This window comes from Halictus rubicundus, chromosome 8 (assembly GCF_050948215.1).
Source record: "Halictus rubicundus isolate RS-2024b chromosome 8, iyHalRubi1_principal, whole genome shotgun sequence".
Taxonomy (NCBI): domain Eukaryota; kingdom Metazoa; phylum Arthropoda; class Insecta; order Hymenoptera; family Halictidae; genus Halictus; species Halictus rubicundus.
In genome coordinates, this window is record NC_135156.1 from 1,396,904 (window position 1) to 1,420,190 (window position 23,287).

Sequence of the window (23,287 nt, forward strand, 5' to 3'; positions counted from 1 at the left end):
TGTTTCTAGTTCATTCGGCTCTTTTTGTCATATAATAAACGTCAAGTATTATATTATGTATATGAATCATTGAAAGGTTGAAGTAAATTAGTCCTTAATGGTCTGACTCCGATGACATCTACCATTTGTTTAAAAAATAACCGGAGCGTTAATTAACAAATTTGAGCGCCAGTTAAACAAATGTTATACGTCATATGTTATACGTTATAGTTAAACAAATTTTATACGATTAGAAAATTGAGATTTTCAGAACTTGAATGATTCTTATGATCCGTTAATGCATGCTTCTATTTGTATAGTGACAATTAAAAACATTTTTCTCAATTGGAGCAAATATAGAGATAACATTAGGCAAACGGGAAATGCATAAACGGGAACTTCATTAGTGAAGGAAAATGCATTAGTGACGTATGGGAAGCCGGTTTGTCGGCTGCAACTTCGACATTCTGCCATGCAACCTCTTATTGAATAATTCATAAGTCGGCATCTCAAAATGTTTGGTTGCGCTGCTATATAGAGCGACTCATTAGAATCTGAACAAAAAAAGAGGCAGCATGCTGATTAATGTAACTCATTGTCAGTACCTACTGATAGTGTTGGACCATTAGTGACTTGTCATTTTGAAAGGCAAGATGAATCTAATAATTATAACCGGTGCTTATAGTCACTATAGTAACGCTCGACGTTTACTAAAGAAGAATACACTTTCTGGCATGCTAAAATAAATTTCAGCATCTAACGCTATCCTAACTTTGGCTTGCAATTAGTTTTATAACTAACCACTATAAGTGATTGATCTATTTGAGCATGCACTTTAAAACGCTCTATAAAAAGCAATCAAAACGATGTATACTTTCTCATAAAACTTGTCGACAATTTTAATAACTAAACAACTCGAGATTAATGGCTTTGGAGATGAGTTTTTTAAAATACTGTTTATTCTAATCATTTTCTCGTATGATAAAGAGAATGGAGATATTTTTGTGTTCTAGTTCTGGCAGATCACCCTGTATATCGATAACTATACATCTCGCCCAAGTATTTTCCCTTCCATCGAGACCAGACGAGAATCGCTATAGAAGCTTCTACCTGCTCTGGGAAGGGTATTGATCCGAGCCTTCCATGTCATCCTGGTCGACGCATATACAGTCGTCTTTTTGTAATTTTGATTTTGCAATTGAGCAATACCAACTTAATTACGTATATTTCATTGTGTGTGGCTTTGCATTATGATCGACATAATGAAAATGACATGTACAGCGTGTTCGACTACATCTCATCATCCTTTTAGAAGGTGCTTTTATACGTCAAAATAAAATAAAGGTCAAGAATAATGACTTTTACATCATATAAAATCACCTGTCGTATTTCAATTGAGTACATACATCAAACGAATGAAAACTTGATTTGCGTACAGCTGCAGGCAAATTTTCAATAATTAATTTTGAAAACGAAGTTTTTGGTGTAATTTTGTCACTCTTGAATTTTGTCTTACTTTGACCTGGGCAATCATACTTCCTAAAAAAGACAACAACATATCTAAATACATACATATGTAGCCGAGAATGCTGTACTATATTTACAGGTGTCTTGACGCAACACGAGTCTTTTGCATATTTACAATCCAATGAATCACATCAATATAGAATTCTATTAAAGTGTTACTAATATAGAGTTTATTTTAATTTTGTAGACTCTTCTTTCTATAGAGTTATTTTAATCGACAGTAAGACTTCCATTGTATATACTACAAAGGTTTTTAGGGGGAGTTGAGAATGGAATTTGGTGTGCATCTATAGTTGGGACAATATGATCTTGTATTAGTCATATAAAATTAAGCTACCTAGGCTGTAAACGAATCCTTCTCTCCAAATTGGACAGTGTAATTGGTGTTTCTTTTTCCTTACATGCACGAGCAGGCGAACGTAATCATTATATGCAAAGCTAAGTTTCGCCATTATTAACGATTATGAAGAAAACCGAAACGATTGGTGCAGATAGGTCAGGCTTGGCAATTAACGGGCACGATACGAGGCTTTCTCAAAGGCTACGCCCCTTGACCCTGCCGCGCGTTTCGCTCCCCGTGACGGTCCAAGTTCTCGAGCACCTCAGGCCCGTACCATATCAACTGCCCGTGGTGCTTTAGGGCGACTCTCTTATCAATAGATTTCCACATCACCCATGACGTATTGTTGTCAATACGTTTTTTGTCAGTGGAATCTCCCGTAAACCTATTCCACTGCGTCGCATGATAATTTTCAGTCTTCACAATTTCAAGTCTTCTTTCTCGCCAAGCAGGTCTAAACGGGCGCGAAAATCTAGTTTTCTTAAATATATAAATAAGTAAAACTATTTTCCAAATTTATTTTCTCGAAATTGCAATGCGATGCAGTGGAATAGGCTTACAGGGGATACCACCGACAAAAAAAACGCATTGTCAATAGTACCTCATGGATAATGTTGATAAGGTGCAGGCCAGAGGTGGCTCTGAAAGCTTCAGATCGTGCTAGTTAATTGCCAAGCCTGAGATAGGTAGTTACTTTCCAAGTTGGCCGGTACTGTTCATGCAAAGTGTGTTGGAAATGACTTATATGACTTGTGTTCGACGTGCAAATAAGAATAGTGAATCTAAGATGACCGACAACTTTACGTGGGAATGCACGATGCTGCGGTGCACACAGGCTAACTGCTTTTACCCTAAATGCAAAATACTTATACCTAACACGCTATGGTATCGTTGAATTCCAACAAAGTGAAAACTCTTCTGCTCTCCGCTCGTTAGGCGACGCTGAGTACATAACAACATGACAGCACCCTTACCTGTCAAAAGCGCTTAAAATCGCTCAATTTTAAACACGCATAACTTTTGAACCAGTGAATTCCTCATATTATAACTTGGATTTTCAGCATTTTCTCGCCAAAATCTACAGGATTGCTTAAAGAAAGTTAAAAATTTTTGGTTTCCTGAGGTAAAGTTTAACCGAAAGTCATTTTTTCGGTGAATCTGTCATACGTCATATCAACGTATTTAACTAATAGTAAGTAAAGAACGACACATTAGGGTGCTCATAAAACGGTTTGACCAACCGTGTCAACCGATCATTTGTTTTGGCCTCGCGAAAGCGTGAAAATAATCTTCATTTCGAATATTCTACTCATCTTCGACCAGCTCATCAAATATAAATACGCAATCACCCAGACAACATTGCCTCACTTCAATTAATTTTGCCCAAATGAATTTCTTATCATAACATGCTGACTTTGAAACGAATGGAACAGCACCATAGAATAACCCAAGTTTATTCTACTATTTCATATCTGCGCAGATAAAATATTCAAACATTACAATTAATTCTACTATCGTTAAAACAGAATCGACAACATTCTTTCCGTAAGAAAGAAACTTCCAGCAAAATAAATGAATTAATGCCAACAAAATAATTATTTAGGTTCTCGTAAAAATAAATATGCATGTTCGTAATTGGAATATTTGCTGTGATTATTTCACACGAAAATTTATGTTGTAGAGGGGACACTCGACACGGAATCGGACACTTATCGTGGTAGTGTTTCGGATTTTGTTTATATTTGGTAAATATTAAATTTAGTGGACACAGCTCCAATGACCTTGGCCTTGACATATGTTATCAACGTCAATATTCTGAACAACTTTTCTCTACATATGTACCCGTCGCTCGGTCTTAAAAAAACTTTAAATAAATCGAGATTATGAGTATGGTTAATTCTGCAAGTTTTAATGCAGGATGGTAAAAAATAAAACATTAATATCTAAAATTAATTAATTTAATTTATTTTTTTATTTGTTTATTGGATAGATTCTGCTCATTATTTCAAAAAATACATGAAATTAAATATAATTTTTTATGAAATTGTCGAAAGTTACGGCCGATTCGGAGTTGGTTGGGGTTAAGGTTACGTTCGTGAACGCCTCGGCCCGACCATACATACAAAAATCCATCCTCTCCGCCCCCTCGCCACAATAACACCAATCAACTTCTACTATGCCTGTTCTTTGAGATCCTGTATATGATCCCAACAATGTCGGAAAACCTTGAAAGAAGCGGTTTCTGAGATCATTTGAAGTAACTTCTTCCTTAGCGAAAATTTCCGTTTCGGCTTTGTTAAGGATTTATTAACGGAAAATACGGACGAATTAGAACGCCGCTATAACGAACGAAATACGGCTCGGCGACAGGTCCCTCTGAGCGTGGCGTTGCAGTTGGCCGAGCCAGAGTCCGTCCGCTGTAGCTGCGCTGTGATTGGTTCATGTTTTTCATTAATAACTCCTTAACAAGGCTGAAGTGAAAATTATCACTAAAGAAAAAGTTACTTTAACTGACCTCAGGAACCACCCCTTGTAAGATTTTCCGATATTTTTGGAACACCCAGTATTTTAATTACCGTTCAGTGTCAGCTTGTGCCAGAATAAAATGTACTTGTAATATAAGTTTAACTAAAGTTTTTTGCAAATATTTGGGAAACTAACACCGAGCGACGGGTACATGTGTAGGAAAAAGTTGCTCAGAATGTTGAGCTCGACAACATCCAAGGCCGTGGCCTGACATTTGTCACTGCCAAGGTCATTGGAGATGGATCCTCTCTTGTCAACATTTACCAATATTTTTGTGCTTAACTATAAATGTTAAACGAATGTTACTTTCAAGAAACGATTTTATAGACTTTTGGAACAAAATTACTTATATATATATTTTTTATGATATACATCAGAGACGTTTAGATGTGCTTAAGCAGTGCTTAAAGCGAGCTTCTGCGCAATTGCGCACAATTTCCTCGGATAAAATGTAATTACGACACGGGCTAGACCAGATGTAAATCATTTAGTACAGTATTTTTAGATGTCAATTAAGTACAGTCGCAAACTCTAAAGCTTTGTATCTATTTAACAAATTTGAAACAATCCAAACGTTTTTTGTAAAATAACTCTTTTGTAAGATTTACGTAACAAATGAGACATTTTACACAAAGACAAAGTAAACCATATAGTAATAAGAAATAGTGATTAATAAATAGCCATTATCCAAAAAGAAAAACTAAACGAAGCAGTTAAGAAAGGAAATATACAAGAACTTTGCATTAGCAAAAAGACTGCATCAAGTAAAATATATTGTACATCAACCCATGGTCGATTTGGACAGATTGCCAAAAGATGTTGGTCGAGATGCCAGGAATGGAATAGACTTTACGCGAGCGAAGCGCCACAAACATGTCAGGCAAGTTACAATGACGTAAACTAACCGTACCCTACGAAAATAATATCACTAAACTGTGAAAAATTATATGAAGATTGTCACATGTTTGCGGCTCATATTGTGTGAGAGAAAGAGGAGGGAAAGGAAAGGGAGCGTTTCGTTCTAGGTTCGTCGGTAAGGCTATTTAGCGGGCCCTGCCTTTTAATTCTGTTCAGTTTTCTGCAAACTTGGGTATGAGTTTTCCATAAAAAAGTAATACATTATGCAGGACATAAGAACTAACTTTGATATTGTAAACACGAGTTTAATGTTCATATTTGTACATAGAATAAAAGACCTTTTATTATACTACATACTACGCTAAAGAAATTAACGGATGACCTGTGCAAACCTGAGAAATTGCGTTAATTTTAAGTGATCATAACTAAAAAATAACGGCACAATTGTTAATCGATATCGTTAACAAACCATTTGAAAGCTTGAAGTCTCTACTTTCAAATGCATTTTCAAAATTTCTGCTACGTTGCTTTTTAACACAGTTATACCGTTATACAGAATGTCAGAGTTCTCCTCACTTGCTTCGGTAGGTGCGGATGCGAATAAGAAAGCACGTTTGAATCTAACGCCAACTTTAACCGATAACTTTAAACACATTAGCCATAGGTGAAACATTGTCGCAGTGAGTTCATCAGGTGCTCAATCGAATCGGCAGAATCTCAGTTTCAATCTGACCTTAAGATATGGATATTACGCTCATTTGTCGCCGAGGTATAGCGGGTTGAATGAAAAATGGAATTTATGCACATTTTAAGCATATTTTCAGAAAAATTGATATATCGAAATGTTAATTAAATTGAAAAAATAAAAGAAGTGCCTCCATGAGAAAGAAATGCTCTTTCTGTTGCTTTTTGGCACAAAATTCTACGATGATTTGTTCGCTTTCTAGAGCCAGTTAAAGTTGAAAAGACCATTTTTGCTTCAATGCTGCATACCTCGAACAAAAAAAAATCACACTATGTTCGACAAACAGGTTTTTTGCACAGGAAATTTTTTGCAATTTTTTGCAATTTATCAAAAAATTGTATCTGTCCCCATGTGATGTGATGGAAGTTGAACAAAAATCTATCAAAGTCTTATTTATAATGCTGTAATTATGGTAAAAAACGACGTAGCCGAAAATTTGAAAAAGCATCTGAAAGTGGAGACTTCAAGCTTTCAAACGGTTTTTAACGATATCGATACAACAATTTTTGCCGGAGTTATAATCACTTAAAACCGACCCAATAAACCGACCCTTACAATTGACCCAATTTCTCGGGTTTGAAGAGGTGCTCCTTTAATTTTTCTGAAGAGTGTAGAATTAATTTAGTAGATGACGTCTAATGAAAATTTTAGACAAATTGCATTTACCCGAAATTCCGAAAAAAATAATAAAAGTTGCTTTTTACAACTTTCTTATTTGCGCCTGTAATGAAAATTTAAAAAATGTGTTTAGTAGATTCATAGAAATGATATACAAGCTGAAAATTTTCATGGAAATTGTTTAATTGGTTTGTGAGTTATAAATGATTCAAAACGATTGAAAATTACTGTTTTTCACAATTGTCAGCTCATTCTTGCCTTTTTATTTTATTTTATTTTTATTTTATCATTGTATATATCATATATATATATATATATATATATATATATATATATATATATATATATATATATATATATATATATATATATATATACAATGGTCTGGTCTGGTCTCGTGTAACGAATTAAGAAGACCACCAGGGTTCAATGACACTGCCCTTCGTGGAAATCTGCTGAAGTCATTATCGATCTTTAATTTCTTCGAACCGTACGGCAAAATGCGGTTAAAAATAGATGATAGATTTGCTGTGCAAAAAGGTGCATTGCCCCGGTGATGTTTAGTATTCTACATTTCACATAGTGCAGTATGTATTCTCAGCGCGAACGATCAAAACTCGGGGCTATGGAGTATCAATGATCGTGGAAGTATGTACTACGTTATTTGCAGTTTGCCGAACATACAGAAGGACAGCGCGCAAACGACACAGGGGGACTGTAGGTCGAGGCAGCTGGCACAGTCTAAAAGATTGCATATCGATTACGATGTCAATGCAAATAGCAAGTTTTTTATTTTTGCTTCTTTTTCTACCAAACTTTTGCCAACGTATTTGTGATGTTTTTCTAATTAAGATGAGTCGAAAACACGGCATAATTTCGGACCATATTTACTTATTTAAAGTGTGCTCATAACTCGCTATGACATAGGTAAATATGATTGAAACTCTGTCGAGTTTGGTCTCTTTTTAACCTGAAAAATCTCACAAATCTGTTGATGAAAGTTTTGTGCAAATAGAACTAAAAATGAAGAAATTACAATGATCTTGTTCATTGATTACTCTCGGAATAGTCGAAGCGAATTCGAATGTTTACAGTGATCACTGTCGGGATAGTGGAAGCAAATTCGGTACTGCGTCTTAAATATCTCGCTTGTTTTTTATGATAGAAAAAATGTCACAGGAACACATTATGTGGTTCAAAGGGGCAAATATTATGATAGGCAAAAAAATTTGTTCAAGGTTATATTTTTTGAGATTTCAAGGTCATTGAAGTTTTTTTAAATGGAATGATATATTTTTATTATAGCTACATGATAGCCGAGGTCAAGACGAATCCAACAACCTTTAATATTATGACTTTCACGTGACCTTGAGTATGAAAAATTCATAATAGTAGGGCACTTGATGTAAATAGTGAAGTAACGATGACATGATCCCCCTAGGGTTTCAAGAAATGTTCTTGAACTTTGACTAATGACTGTAAATACGCTTACAGTTGTAAGGAATTCGAGCGACCGCGACCCATGCGGGCCGCAACCATAGGCCGGCCAAGGGCGCAGTTTATGATTACGGTGCGGACGTGACTTCAGGCTATTTTTGAGATTTAGCGGAACTTTATGTTTTGTGATGATTTATTAGAGACTTCGTATTTTACCTAAAGGTCTCAATAGCCGTTGACGTACCGTAAGACATCTGCGGACCAAATGCGTAATGTTAAGGGCCCTAGGTAGGCGACGAGGATTCGGGGCGAGGGTACCCTAATAAACTGGTCGGTTTCCCTCACCCTGTCGCCTCTCGGAGGGCGTACTTTAGAATTAAGACACCCGTGATTGGCTTCCGAAATGTAACCGCCTACACTGCAAAAACAGTTAAAAGAGTAGAGCGGAGAAGAAGCCAACGTGGTCGTAGCGCGCACGAGGGTAACCTCTAGTCCTTGTCTTTTTCCGGAATAAACGTGTTTATGAAATCGCATTCTAAGATCCTCGACATCCTTTCACAGTAAATTGTAAACACTGATACAAATTTTGTCCTTTCGGTGACTCTAATCAGTACGTTTAAGAAATTCATCGATTTTTATTCGATTGTGAAAGATATTATTACTTCTCTGAAACGATGGTGTACGTGTACAGTGATGCAGAAAAGGTAGAAATGATTTTAGTTTATGGTGAGGCTAAAAATATCTCAGTAGAAGCATCTCAACTCAGAACGCAGAAAGATACCCTGTGAGAAATCTTCTTTCTCGACAAAGTTTTGACCGTATAGTTCAATTGTTTTGTAAAACAGGGAGTGTTAAATCAATGATCAGAAAACGATCAAAGCCTGCTACTGGAGAAGATGCCGAAACTTTTGTATTAGCTACAGTCAATATTAGTCCTTCTACAAGTTGTCGAAAAATTGGACGTTCTCTAGGTATTGCCAAAGCAAATGTGTCATGAACCATATTTCATCGATGGCACTTTGAATGGTCTAAAATATGTTAGTTTTTTAACTAAAATCAAATGTTTTTTCAACATGACGGCTGTCCGGCACACAATGCATTAATAGCTCGCCAAGTATTAGACCAAAAATTTCCGCAACGCTGGATCGGTCGTGGTGCAGATATTCGATGGCCTGCACGTTCGCCGGATATACACCTCAATAAAATATCACCACGAATAAAATCAGAAGTTTATAACGACATTCCCACAGCACCGGAAAATATGAGAGAACGGATTAGAGCTGCATGTGCTAATATCAGTGATCAAGTTATGAGGAGGGTCAGAGAATCGTTCATTAATCGGTTACATAAATGTGTTGAAGTTAATGGACATCATTTTGAACACTTGCTGAAATTTTTCCTTCATTATGTATTCTGTCATCGTTAATTCACTATTTACTTTAAGTGCCCTACTTTTATGAATTTTTCATACTCAAGGTCATGTGAAGGTCATAATATTACAGATCGTTGGATTCGTCTCGACCTGGGCTATCATGTAGCTATAATAAAAATATATCACTCCATTAAAAAAAACCTCGATGACTTTGAAATCTCAAAAAATATAACCTTGAACAAATTCTTTTGTCTATCATAGTATTTGTCCTTCTGAACCAACTAATATTTTCCTCTGAAATTTTTTTCTATCATAAAAAATAAGCGAGATATTTTAGATGCTCCAGTTAGGTGAGACACCCTGTATATAATCAAATTCTGCCCTATTTGGGCTCATTTTAATCAGAAAAGTTTCACCAATACGTTGGTAAAGGTTTGCCTTATTACGTTGGTTGGTATTGCCTCACCGATATCCTGCCTCGGATCGTGTTACACCGTAGCGCGACTGGGCGTCCAAGGTAGAACCCCCTACTGTGGGGATGAAGTTTTATCACCCTCGGAGTAGGCGATTTTATCACTCTCGGAGGGAGAACTGTATTATGAAGTACTCGTATATTCTGATAAATTTGCGACCTATAACTTTCATGATTTTTTAATAACGTCAGGTGTGAAAAGTTACCTTTGAATTACTAGACAATTATTGTAATATTGAGATAACGGACGTCCAGCACACATACTGCATCAAGGCTAAAGAAACCAGGAACGCGAAAGTTCTTGGAATAGTCAAGATGAATCTCTTTGATGACCTGCACAATCTCTAGAAATACCACTATTTATTTCTTTCCGTGTGGTTATAGAAATCGATAATGTTTCCCGAAACCTACTTACAGTACCTGATGATATACTACAACATATTGGCTTTTTCTGCAGTTCTTCATCTTCTTTTTTTCATTTCCCAAAATATATTAAAGTCTAAAGTTAAAAGCATTTGGAATAACAAAAAATAAAGAACAGCAAGTTAATATATTTACGAACACATTGAAATAATAGATTTTATGATGTTCATATTGTAAATATGCAGTAAAAAATGAACCTGCTCCTAATAATAAAATAACTCAATTTTTATTATGAGAATCGTGTGGAAAATAATGGAAATGTAACTTTCTGTGCTTCAGTTTAATCGACGTTATAAAAGCATAGCTGTATTAATCATAACTAGACTGCGATTTTATGCATTTCTGACAAGAATGAGTATATTCACGTGCAAAACAGTAAAAGCATTTAAAAAATTTAGTCATACTATTGTATTATTTTTAGTTTTTTTGTTAGACTTTATTAATGCAAAGGAATGATACAAGATTGCGTGCACAGTGCTGAAGATATCAATAGTAATGTACACATAACCGTATAACTCAACTGAAAGTATGACAAAGTGAGTTTTTTCCTTAAAAGCCCCTTACACCTAAACGAAAGTAAGCCGCCCTTCAAGCCGCACTTCCGTTATGGTACGGCGTGTTTACACAAAGATGTAAATATAAACTTCAATTATTCACTAAATAATGTATACACTATAAAGATAAATAAAACTTAAGTTTATAACAGTCATGTTAATTCGATTAAACTTCATTTTTATCTATTTCCACTAACTGTCCACTTATTTTTATCCCCGGCTGTATGCATACGTATGTATGTATATACGCGATTCCTTACCCAAATATTAAAAATTGGAAAGAAATGTTTCAGATGGATGTTATGTTATTATAATTATTTGACATTCACAGTCACATTCAAATCTGTCAACGGAGCTGTACATGTTTGATTACACGTTCTTATAGTTGATATCGAACCGTTCTCAAAACAATAAGTGAAACATTATTAAACGATAGATATTGTAGTGTGTTGCAAATAACGTTTTGCTGTTCGCATTAAATGTTTCACCTTGAAAAATCTTGTAAGGTTATTTCAGAAAGCAACAGAAGAATCAACGATCGATGAGGATTTACGTAAGACTAAGAATAGAATCGGCCAGGGACTAACGAATTACCGGAGTATACCTACGATTAGCAGACTTAAGCAGAAGATATAGATGGTATCTTTTTATCAAGCTATGTCTGTCCCATCGCTGAATATAGCACGGCATTCAATATGAATGAAACAGAAAATGTATTTTTAGCAATAATGATTTTTAGGACCGCCTATACTACCTAACTCTATTATATGTACATGGCAGACTCTTTTGATCATTCTGGTCAGATATGAATAGAAAAGGAATTTTAAACGTTCAGTTACAATAATATCCCACTAATAACCATTTGCAATAATACACATGTTTTTCAATGTGTCCTATACTAAGTTTGTCGTAGGCCGTTATCAAATTCATTTATCATACATTAGCTATGTTTTTTCTTCACGTAAAATTTATGGAGAGTGTAACAAATGGTAACATACAACTAATTAAGTTAAGTTAAGTTAAGTTTTAAGTTTCTTGAAAACTCTGGTGTTATACTTGTGGAACATAGAATTTATTCGTTTCATCCTTTGCATGGGGTACGTATCGGGTAAATGTTGACAAAAGGGGACCCTGCTTAAATAACTTTGACCTTAAAATATGTTGTTAGGGTCAACATTCAGAACAACTTTTCCTTATACATGCACCCGTCCCTCGGCCTTAGTTTCCGAGATATGCGCAAAAATATATATCTCACGAAAATATGTTTGTGAACGTCTATTATTGGCTAACTTTCATATTACGCACTGTCTCAATACATAGCGAGACTGTTCACAAAAATTTGATCCAGGTGGAGGGGCTTAAATCTTGAGAATTCTAACACGTTAATCACTATTGTGCTAGTAAAAGATCAACATTAGAAGTGCAGTTTTTGTGTTAGAAACATGTAATAAAAAATTAATATCTAGGGTCTTAGAAGAGAATTTTACTTATGTAGCATTTCATATTAGCTAGTTAGTTTTCAAATATGATATCAAGATTGTAATGAATTTAAGAAACGTCACTTTGATTACATATTTTAAAATTGTTATTATTCGTATACGGAGAGTGGGTAAATGAAAAGGAAATAAACTTGTTCAATCTTCTGATGATAGTTTTGCATAACGATAAGTAGTTATCGATGATTTACATATGATTGAAAACATGTTTCAGAACTCATCGATACAGGGTGTCTCAAAAATGTTGTATTTCTTTGAAAAGGGTGATACCTAAGATCATTTGAAATAACTTTTTCATTTACGAAAATGTTCCCCGCAGCTTCGTTAAGGAGTTATTAACGGAAAACGCGGACCATCAGAGCGGGGCTACAGCAGACGGATTCCGCCTCGGCCAATGCCAACGTCACACTCAGTGAGACCTGTCGCCAAGCCGGAACTCGCCCGCTATAGCCGCGCTCTAATTGGTTCGTGGTTTTCATCAATACTCCTGAAGTCACGAGCTATATATACGTTTGCATTGTGTGTGGACTAATTTCACATTATCCACGCGAAGTATGTACAGGATGTAAAGAAATGTTTGGTCTTGGCTGCCATAGGCGTATTATACATCTTCAGATCGATGAAGATCTGTAAAAAAAGTTGACACAAAATTGTCCTTGACCATAAATTTCAAGGTCAAAATTTTGTTTATTGTCATGACGCGTAGTATATAATGCAATAAAAAGAAATTTGACCTTGAAATTCAAGGTCAAGGACAATTTTGCGGCAACTCTTTTTTACGGATCTTCATCGATCCGTAGATGTAGAATACGCCTATGGCGGCCAAGACCAAACATTTCTTTACACCCTGTACATATCAGATTTCAATTTTCCTAAAACCCCGAATTCTGCATCATGTAGGAAATACAATCTCCTTCATGGCTCAAATTTGCGTATACATAGTACGTATGGAAATTCTTTCTCCAGTTTTTTAATTTTTTACAGGAGCACTTAAAATACCAATTCATTTTTACTGATACGATTCATCTTTGCGCACAATCATATTCAAATGTTATGAAGAAAATGATTATGTCTTAAAATGTTTAAACAATACTATGCAAATAGTTGACGGTTGTAACATTATTTTAAATTACAGTTTCGTCCTTAGTAGCAAATTTAAAGAAAAGAACAGTAGGAGATGCAAATGTTCAACAAATAGTAATAAAGTAACTGATATTTAATGTCATAATTCTTATTCTATATTTAATAGGAATTTAAGTTCTATATATTGTAGCATTAGAATAAAATGCTTTCCTTAACTTTGAGGATGTACCTTGCTATTTGAACTTGTTGCATGAGTAAAAATTGAACAGTAAAGATATATTTAATATAGGGTTCGACTGGAGCTATTGCATAAGTATCAAGTAATGTGAAGATTTTGTATAGCAATCTCACCTGACTGAACCCGAAGGGACCAAAAACGGCATGGGTGTTGGGCACGGACTGAGAGGTGAACTGCTCACTGAACTTCGGGTACTACTTAATACAGAATGTGGACATTGAGGTGGACCAACGTGTGTGCCGCCAGATGCGCTTCCACTTTTACTTGAGGAACGTCCCTTCAGGCAGGGAATTTTAGACCATCCGCTAACATCCTTGCCCGTCATACCTGCGGAGAAGCGTTACGAGTATATTAATTCGTTACGATACGATTGCGATTAAGATTTCATGTTTGCATCGTTCGATCAAATCCCAAACCCATGTGTCATTAGAATAGAAGCGGGCTGAACTTCACCTTAGCAACCCAGATGTTTTTAACTTTTTTTATACAATCCAAAATGCCAAAAGTCGAAGTTTTAATGCGAGGAATTTACTGGTTCAAAAGTTATGCGTTTTTAAAGTTGTGCGATTTTAATCTTTTTTAACAGGTAAGGCGCCGCCATGTTGGCATGCACTAGTCGTCACGCGCGTACGGCTACTCACAGCGTGAACGGAAAGTCCATAGATACAAGCTCCACGTTTGACGTGTTAAAATTGCTCAACTTTAAACACGAATAACTTTTGAACCAGTGAATTCATCGCATTAAAACTTCGATGTTTGGCATTTTCTCGTCAAAATCTATAGGATTGCATAAAAAACGTTAAAAATTTCTGGGTTGCCAAGGTAAAATTTAACCCAGAAGCGTGTCGAACCCGTCCTCAAGGAGAAAAATCATAGTACTCAATTTGCAATTTAGTGAAAAATTGTTGACCTAGGATGACCTTGGATGACCTTATGCCATGATTAACGAACTCGTCACACAAGGCACTATCAGACTATATGGCAAAAATATGGGGTTACGATTATAAAAATTAAATTGATACATCAGGAGATGTCCTCCTTCGAACAGAACATTTTTCGTTGAATAGATTTTTTCGTATGTCTATCCATTTCGGAGAAAACTCAATCAGTTACTTTGTAAGAATCACGCTTTATAAATTTTCATTGTTATATGCATACATATAAAATATTTGTGTTAGAACAGTTCAAAATATTCATTAAAATCAGTATCAGTAAATGTCAACCGCGGTACGTTTCCAAATATAAAATTCTGTCGTAATCTTGACATAAAAGATATTTATTTTATTGTCACACTGATTAAACGAAAACGAGATGAAATGGATTCAATAAGTGCTCAAATTACATAGTTCTCGGTATTATTTCGTCACTATTAAATATTTAATATATGTCCTATTTCGTTTCTATGCAATTATTATATTATGTTAGCATTGCAGAACTAACGTAGACTGTTACCATAGAGCGGATAATTCAGATGTTAAAAGTCCTTTTTTCCGTGACTAATATTCTTGATTTATGTTATTTACGTGTCCATAATTTGTTAATGGATAACAATAGATTCTTAAGTAGGTAAAGTTAAGAAATTATTTCCGTTTCATTTTCAAGTTCTAAATGATATAAAATGATATAAGAATTGATATTATACCTATTGCATTTAGATATACGTTACATTTCTATGCTTATAATCGTTGAAGTCGTGTTGTGTTATAATTGAAAACAAATTTTTAATGATATTGGAGACATGTGGAATGTTTGTTAAAGCTATTGGCGAAATACAATTTGTTTAATGTCAGGGGTGGATAATTTTTTAACACAAGGAGAACGACCTTGACCATAGACAATTGAAGATTTTCGTGTTGCGAAATGTGAAATGCTGGATCATCGTGGTGAACGATAACAAGAGTGGTTCTTTTCTTCGCCCACGGAAACTCCACTTGTCCGACACAAAGCCTGTGACCCAGCTTTTCGTGGAATACTAAAGAGCAAACCGTGTTTTAAGGCCATCCCTACGTAAAAATCTTTGTAAAATATGTGTAATAGTTGATCAGTAGAATTAGATCATCGATTAATTCATTTCAGTGCTCTTAAAAGATGCTCGTTGAAGAATGAAGTTTCAAACGTCAAGATATACCTAATACGATGCAATATGTACACGTATTAATTTATAGCGAATTAGTAATGTAAACATTTTAAAGATTTTACCATCTGATTGTTAAGTCTTTTAGAAGCGTACACCTAACCTGGTTATGATGATCATGTACTAAGAAGGTTAGGTTCTTATCCTAATACTTATTAAATTCCCAAGTACGGGGAAAGCGCAGCCTTCGACGTTTTGAAGAACATGTTCAAAATTCCGAATTCTACAACGTATAAAAAAATCGTCGAACTCTAAGAGCACGCCAGCTTTCTAAATGTTCACCTTAAAATGTAATTAACAGAAACGATTTGTTGCCAACAAGTCGAATACACGTACTTAACCCTTTCGTTACTAGTGCTGACTATAGTCGGCGTCGGCGCGACGACCTGTGTATACGAGCACCGACTATAGTCGGTATCCACGCAACGACTATAGTCGGTAAAAAGATTCTACTGTACCTGTAGAGTATCTCTTGATTCGTTATGTAACACTTAAAAAAGTGTACATACAAGAGAATGCTAAGGTGACGTTGAAAGACATAAGTGTGAACGTTTTGGAGTTAGTGTTCGAGTATGAGTGAAAGTTCATCCAATGCAACAATAACAGTTTATTAACAAAACAAAAACACAACAACGTAACAAGAACAAAAGAACGAAATAACGACGAGACGAAACGTCAACGATACGGAACGTGCTATACTGCGGATAGACGACTACAAACAACTAACCCTGTCATCCGTCAGAATGCGCACTTATATCTATCCCCGTGTCCCCAGAAATTTGCTTCAAACAAGGAAACTTCTAGAGTGGGGATGTCGCTTTCCTGTATTGTACGCTCGGCGAGAGTTGGCACAGAATTTCGTCAGTGGGGTGCAGGGGGAACGGCGAGTCCCCACTCTTGACGCAAAGCTGCGGATCGTTCGATTGGATCGAACTCGTGCTCGAGATCGCAATCGTGCGATCGGAGAATATCTGAGTCCAAAAGTGTCTGCAGGACAAACAGTTCCATTAGCTAATAAATACTTATGTGGCTCGAAGTTTGTAATGTGGTAATGGCAATTCAGAGTAAAAGTCCGGACACCCACGTGTTTGCTAGAATAGGTATCACTTTTAAGGGGGCCGGCATGGTTTGAAATCCATATACGTATGCAAGGGTCAAAATCTAGACAAATTGCCGCTTCAATATTGCAATGAGCAGTTTATAAGTGGTCAATTGTGTTTCTTAAAAGTCCAATCTACGTATAGAGCCCAAATTGGGAATTTCTACCTCATCGTGGAGTAATTTGTAATATTCGGCAGAAAATTCGAATTCTGAAGCAAGTATGACGTCAGAAGATGGCTGCCGCTGAGAGATTCTCTTAATTTCGAGAGATTTAGTGTTCGTATCGAAAAAAAGTCTCTATACAGACGTAGCAAAGACATGTACAAACACGGTGGTATGCATTTTTAATTGATTACTTACTTATTTAAGACGTAAAATGTCTAGAAAAAAAGGCAGAACATAACATAGCGTGACAGTCAAGGCCAAATGCCTGCCGGCCCCCTTAAGGATTCATTCTAAAATACAGTGAATCCGAGATATACGTCGCCAAGAATTCTGAGTTAGCCGTCGCGGAATTATCCCTACTACCGTGGGGTATACCGCGTGAGGGACCAAGAAGCTCGAGAGCCGCCGCCGCCGAGGACTGTGAACATGCTACGGGTCAGATATGTCGGTATGAGACCAGGAGATTACTACTAATCCAATAACAAAACATCCTTATTTTTCATTATCTTTTAAAGGGACTTTCGATGATATTCACTTGTGTAATGAACTATGAAAGTTACTTTCCATTACTTAGAATTGTATCGTGTTTGGTATCATTTTAATCAGAAAAATTCAACAAATATATTGGTGAAAGTCTCGTAAAAAAATAATTCATAATAAAAAAGTTTTAGTTTTGATTTAAAGGCCTGAGCTCACACCCAACGCTTCGATCTTCCGCGTCTCTTTCTTTCCCATCCCTGTTCCCATGCGTCCGAAACTTTAATCGTTCATTACACGAGTAATTATCATCGGAATCATATCATATTTCGTTTCATTTTAATCAGAAAAATGCCATGAATATGTTGGTGAAAGTCCCATAAAAAATAATGAAAAATAAAAAAGTTCTCGAGCTTCGCTGCCTTTTTCTACGTTCGGCACTGCATCAAAGAATAGTAGGGTCTCGTCGGCAGCATTTCCCCGCTGTTACTTCGACAGATAATTCATAGGACACACGAATTACGATGTGTTTACCGACCGCGGCGAACTGTAAATGGTAAACTAACGCTGTCCTTTTCTACGGTCGGCACTTCATCAAAGAATAGTACCCCGACGACGTTAAGATCCGGGCTGCTGACTATAATTTGTTGACAGCTTCACACCACGGTTCTGTAAATCTTTCAAAATGTTTTAATGTTTTTAATTAATAATTATAATTATATTTCATAATTATAATTAACAATTATTTTTTGTTTGTGCTTCGGTTCAAAGTCACATTCTTTAGACATTTCGAAATTCTTTTAAAAAAATCATAATCCTAGAATTTATATGAACAAAGTATAGAGTATACCGTAACTACATAAGTGCTCTTCGTTAGTGAGCACTACAGTTTATCACTATCGGCCTTTTCGTAGCTTACAGTTAAAATTTAAATCAAGGAAATTTTTTTTTACTGCATTTCATGCAGCTGTCTATTTGGCATTCAATAATTGCTCTCTGACCCCGCATTGCCAGTTTCGTCAAAACCGTGCATCATAGGTAACAATTTCTTCAATGTTATACTTACTATAAATTCATTCGTGACACCAACAACAACACTTGTAACTTTCAATTCAGAATATATTTGTCTAGTTTGTTAACTCGCGTAATCTATAAACCCTTAATTATTGCCCAATATCCTAATTTAGTAATTGAACGTTCCCACACGATACAATCTTACTGCTCGGATTGCATGAATTAAATTATATAAGTTAAGAGGCTTACTAACTATCCTAGCGGGTCCCTGCTTTCGCATCAGGTTCGCCCGCGACAAACCTTTGTCCCACAAAGATTTCTCCAACCTAGTGGCTCCCCAGTTTCGCATTGTGTGCGTCCACGAAAACTATACAAGAAATGTGAATACGATTCTGATATAATCACCTTTTACATTATCAACAAATAAGAAAAATATAAAATAAAATAATCTTCAATAATACTGTTCAACACCAATTTTGCATTTCAATAACCAGTACGAGATTGTTGTACATTTTAATGCGTCATCAAATAGTCGAACTTTTCACTTTAAAAAGTTGTCCTGGAATTCACCGTAGTAGCTGTACCAGCGATTCTTACGTAAAACGATTTTTTAGACTCTCCCAAATATGATGGTATATTTCTTTATAGCATTATCAACATTTAAACATGTTTAAAAAATATTTAACGAGAACGAGACGTCTTTAACGCATCAATTTTGCGGACGTTTCTCAAATCGTTTCGAAAATTAAGGGTCTGAGGCAAAATCTAACTACAACACGCGATAGAACAGACTAGCAAGTCGCTAAAAGTTTGCGAGTACATAAACAGAAAAGAAACAGAATAAACTACCCAGGAAGTAAATCGATGTTGCACCATTGGGACGGATTGGACGCGAATAAGAGCCAAACAAATACGTTGAAATTCGCATATTGGAAAACCACTGAATTGAAACTCGATGAAATCCTCGAACGGATTTTTTTTGCGATACACAATAGGGTGGACCTTATTTTTCGACCATCTGATTTTTTTTATGCGACCCCCTAGATATGTTCCAGATCCAAAAAAAAATAAGTTCTGCAAAAGAAGAACTCAATTGGACAACAGGAAAGGGTGTCGCAATCGGTTTGAAGTTTGAAAATTTCAGTAATTTCCCTTTAATTTTACATGCAACTCAAATTTTATGTTTTAATGATAAGAGTTACTGTTATAACATAAAAATATCATCTTTTGGTTGTATAATAAGAAATTTTACTTGAAAGTTTCAACAATATTGTCAATATTTTGGTTTATTACATTACGGAGTAGAGCTATGAGCGCGCCAAACGGTTGCGTCGTTGTATTGTCTACGCTCGGGAACCGCTCGGCTCTGGCCGCTGCAGCTGCCAACGGTATAACCAGTACCCCTTCCAAAGAGCTATCCTTCTATTTCCAGTTTTATACCTGCTTCCTAGTCCCTTAGTCCCTTAGTAAAAGAAACCTCATTTTACGTCGAGAGTTCGAGGTATTCGCATCACCAAGTATCGAAATTTGTTAGTGTGACAGTGATAAAAAATGGAGACAAGAAGTAGTGATAAATTGTTTATATTGGACTACTACGAACAACAAATTGTTGGTGCAAAATTACCGAGTAACGGACAAGTGTTACGAGTTCTTTTCTATAATATGAGAAAAGTAAAGCTGGACCTTAAAACAAGTGCTACTCTAGTTATAAAAGAAACTGAAATATTTTGGGAGAAAGCACGAATACCAGTGAAGAAGACGTCGGATAGCATTGACAAGTTGAAGTCTCTTTATCAGAAATGGAGAACATTATATAAATCTGTCAATCGTCGAACTGCAATCCAAATACAGCGGGAACAAGAATTCAAAGATTCGTTGGACGATTTATTTGACATCGCCTATGCGAATGCTTTAGAAATGATAAAAATCGAAGAAGATAAATTATTTCTATTGAAACAGAGGGAAAAGGGCGAGTTGGACTAATGGGTGCCAGTGATCGTGCTTTAGCAGAAAAAGAAAAGCGGAAAACTCTTCGAGAAGAACGGACGAAAACACTACAAGAACAAGGTCAACAATCACTTGTACAAGGTAACATATATTTTTAAAATTTAACTCTTTTAAGTATATTTCTAACGTTTTAGAAATAAATTCAGTATATTTATTTTGACATTACAGAAACAGTGCAGCTACAATCTTCGTCGTCATCCAGCGACGAAATGACAATGAATATACCGTTAGGTTCGGGCATTGGAGATTTTCCGTTAGATTCGAGCATTGGGAATGTTCCTGAGGGGTTGCAGGTATCCAGTGACTCAGAAGTTGAAGGTGATTCGAATATACCTGGGCCGAGTGACCGAAAAAGGAGAAGAGGAAAAGTCCAAGTATTTTCTTCAAAGTTAGTTGCAGCTTTAGATGCGTGCAAAATCAGCGATCGCGATGCTGTTCGTATTATTATGGCAACAGCAGAGAGCTTAGGTCGCAATACAAATGAATTAATTATTAATCGCACTTCTCTTCGGCGATTTCGCCATAATTTTCGCGCAGATCACGCCAAACATCTGCGGAAAATGTTCGGAGAAATTAATCTCAGGGGGATAACTGTACATTGGAATGGCGCGATGTTGCCTACTTTGGACAAGAAAACTGTGGAGCGACTTCCAGTGGTAATTTCGTGCAACGGTGTATGAAAATTATTGGGGATACCTGCGATTTCTTCCAGTAGTGGAAGCGATCAGGCCTTGGCGATATTTGCAACCTTAGAAGAATGGAATTTAACGGACCACGTAGAAGCTTTATGCTGTGACACGACTTCGTCAAATACGGGACGATTACAGGGCGCATGTGTGTTGCTAGAACAAAGAATTGAAAGAGATCTTTTGTATTTTCCTTGTCGCCATCACATATACGAAATTGTGTTGCGTGGGGTCTTTGAATTAAAAATGCCGAAAACAACAGGCCCGAATATTCAACTTTTTAAAAAATTTCAAAATAGTTGGCCTGAAATTAATAAAAATAATTACATCCCGGGAACGCACGACGATTACGTTCTGAAACAAAAAAAAATCGAAATTTTTAAAAATTACACAAAAATGAGTCACCCAAGAGATGACTACAAAGAACTTTTAGAATTAGCAATAATTTTTCTTGGGGGGATTCCTTTGGGTGGCATTTCATTCAAAATGCCTGGCGCATTTCACCATGCGAGGTGGATGGCTAAAATAATATCCACTTTAAAAATATTTATTTTTCGAAACGAATTTCCTCTCAACCAGGAAGAGTATAGTAGCATTAGAGATACATGTGTATTTCTAATTAACATTTATATTGAGCCGTGGATTTTGACCCCAATGGCTGCTATGGCGCCACGTGTAGATCTAGAATTCATCAAAAATATAATTCATTACAAAAATGTTAATGAAGAAATAAGCGATGTGGCATTAAAAAAAATTGTGAACCATTTATGGTACTTGTCACCGGAGAATGCGGCGCTATCGTTTTTTGATAAAAAAGTTTCAGTAGAAACAAAAAGATCGATGGTGCAAGCACTACAAAATGTAAACAATAATAATAATTATAAGAGATACATGACAACGACTATAGAAATGAAAAATCTTGCGAATTTGGAAATACAACATTTCGTATCATCTGAATCAAATAATTTTTTCAAACGGTTCAATATAAATTCAGATTTTCTTTTAATTGATCCAGCACTATGGGAAACTAATAATAATTATACCGAAGCGATAGGTATTATAACAAAATTAGAAGTTGTGAATGACGTTGCAGAAAGAGCAGTAAAATTAATGAAAGATTATAATTTAACGTTATGCAAAAACGAAGAAGAAAAACAATTCATATTACAAATTGTAACCGATTATAGGGAAAAATACCCAAAAATTGATAAAACAACATTAGGTACAGATTTTTTAAAATTATTTATACTCTTATTATAATTAGGCCTATAAATAAAATATTTAAATATAAGTATTTAACTGTCTTTTTCTACGTTTCCTTATATTAATGTGAGATCAAATTTTATATTTAAAAAATAAATATTAAAAATTTTGCTTAAACAAATTCATTAAACAATTTAATTTTTGCTTTGATATAATAAGAATATTACATTAAAATAGTGTTTAATGACCAGTGGGATTGAAAAAATGTGTACTTTTTCATTTTTCGCAAAATTAAAATTTTTTGCATAAACAAACTCGTTGCGACACGTCTTCCCTTTGTCCGATCGATTTGAAATTTGGAGGGAATTAGTTTTTTACCGAGTAGAACAGATTGCAAGGGTCGCATCAAATGAATTTAAAAAAAAATTTTGCACAAGAGCAACTAAGGTCCACCCTAATGTCCCTGCTTCAGATACTGACACCATCCTTCCCCAAATGTGCATCCTTTATAGACATCTACAGTGCCGACAACAGGCTATAATTCCACGATACACCCGCACACGATAGACTCGATTCCACCGACTACGACAACGACCACAAAACAGAGAACATGACGATATCAATACGTTCTCACCTAGAATAGAGTACGTAGAAATAGACGAAGCAACCCCTAATATAAAATACAATTACCATAAAGCCGACTGAATGAAATTCACATCACAATTAGAACACAACGATAACATAGACATACCGAATAATAGAAATCTTACAACAGACGAAATCGACAAATACATAGAACAACTCAACACAAATATCACACAAGCAATAGACA

The 23,287-nt window shown here is 35.6% G+C and overlaps 2 protein-coding genes and 1 long non-coding RNA gene across 7 annotated transcripts in view; 2 read left to right on the forward strand and 1 right to left on the reverse strand.

Moving 5' to 3' along the window:
• LOC143356653 (uncharacterized) overlaps nt 1-4,115 on the forward strand; it is a 41,566-nt gene extending 37,451 nt beyond the window's left edge. Inside the window, exon 4 of the long non-coding RNA XR_013082713.1 lies at nt 4,105-4,115. This is a non-coding gene — a long non-coding RNA (uncharacterized LOC143356653). The remainder of the gene's footprint in view (nt 1-4,104) is intronic.
• Nucleotides 1-23,287, reverse strand: part of LOC143356642 (uncharacterized) — a 281,650-nt gene that overhangs the window by 10,326 nt on the left and 248,037 nt on the right. For all 5 annotated transcript variants that reach the window (XM_076792507.1, XM_076792509.1, XM_076792510.1 and 2 more), the window contains one exon: nt 13,782-13,995. In XM_076792507.1, coding sequence (XP_076648622.1) covers nt 13,782-13,995 — 214 coding nt within the window. The remainder of the gene's footprint in view (nt 1-13,781; nt 13,996-23,287) is intronic.
• LOC143356335 (uncharacterized) lies at nt 20,111-22,996 on the forward strand. Its single transcript, XM_076791938.1, is given in 5 exon segments — nt 20,111-20,528; nt 20,570-20,647; nt 20,735-22,134; nt 22,333-22,474; nt 22,893-22,996. Coding segments are annotated over 5 exon segments (2,142 nt in total).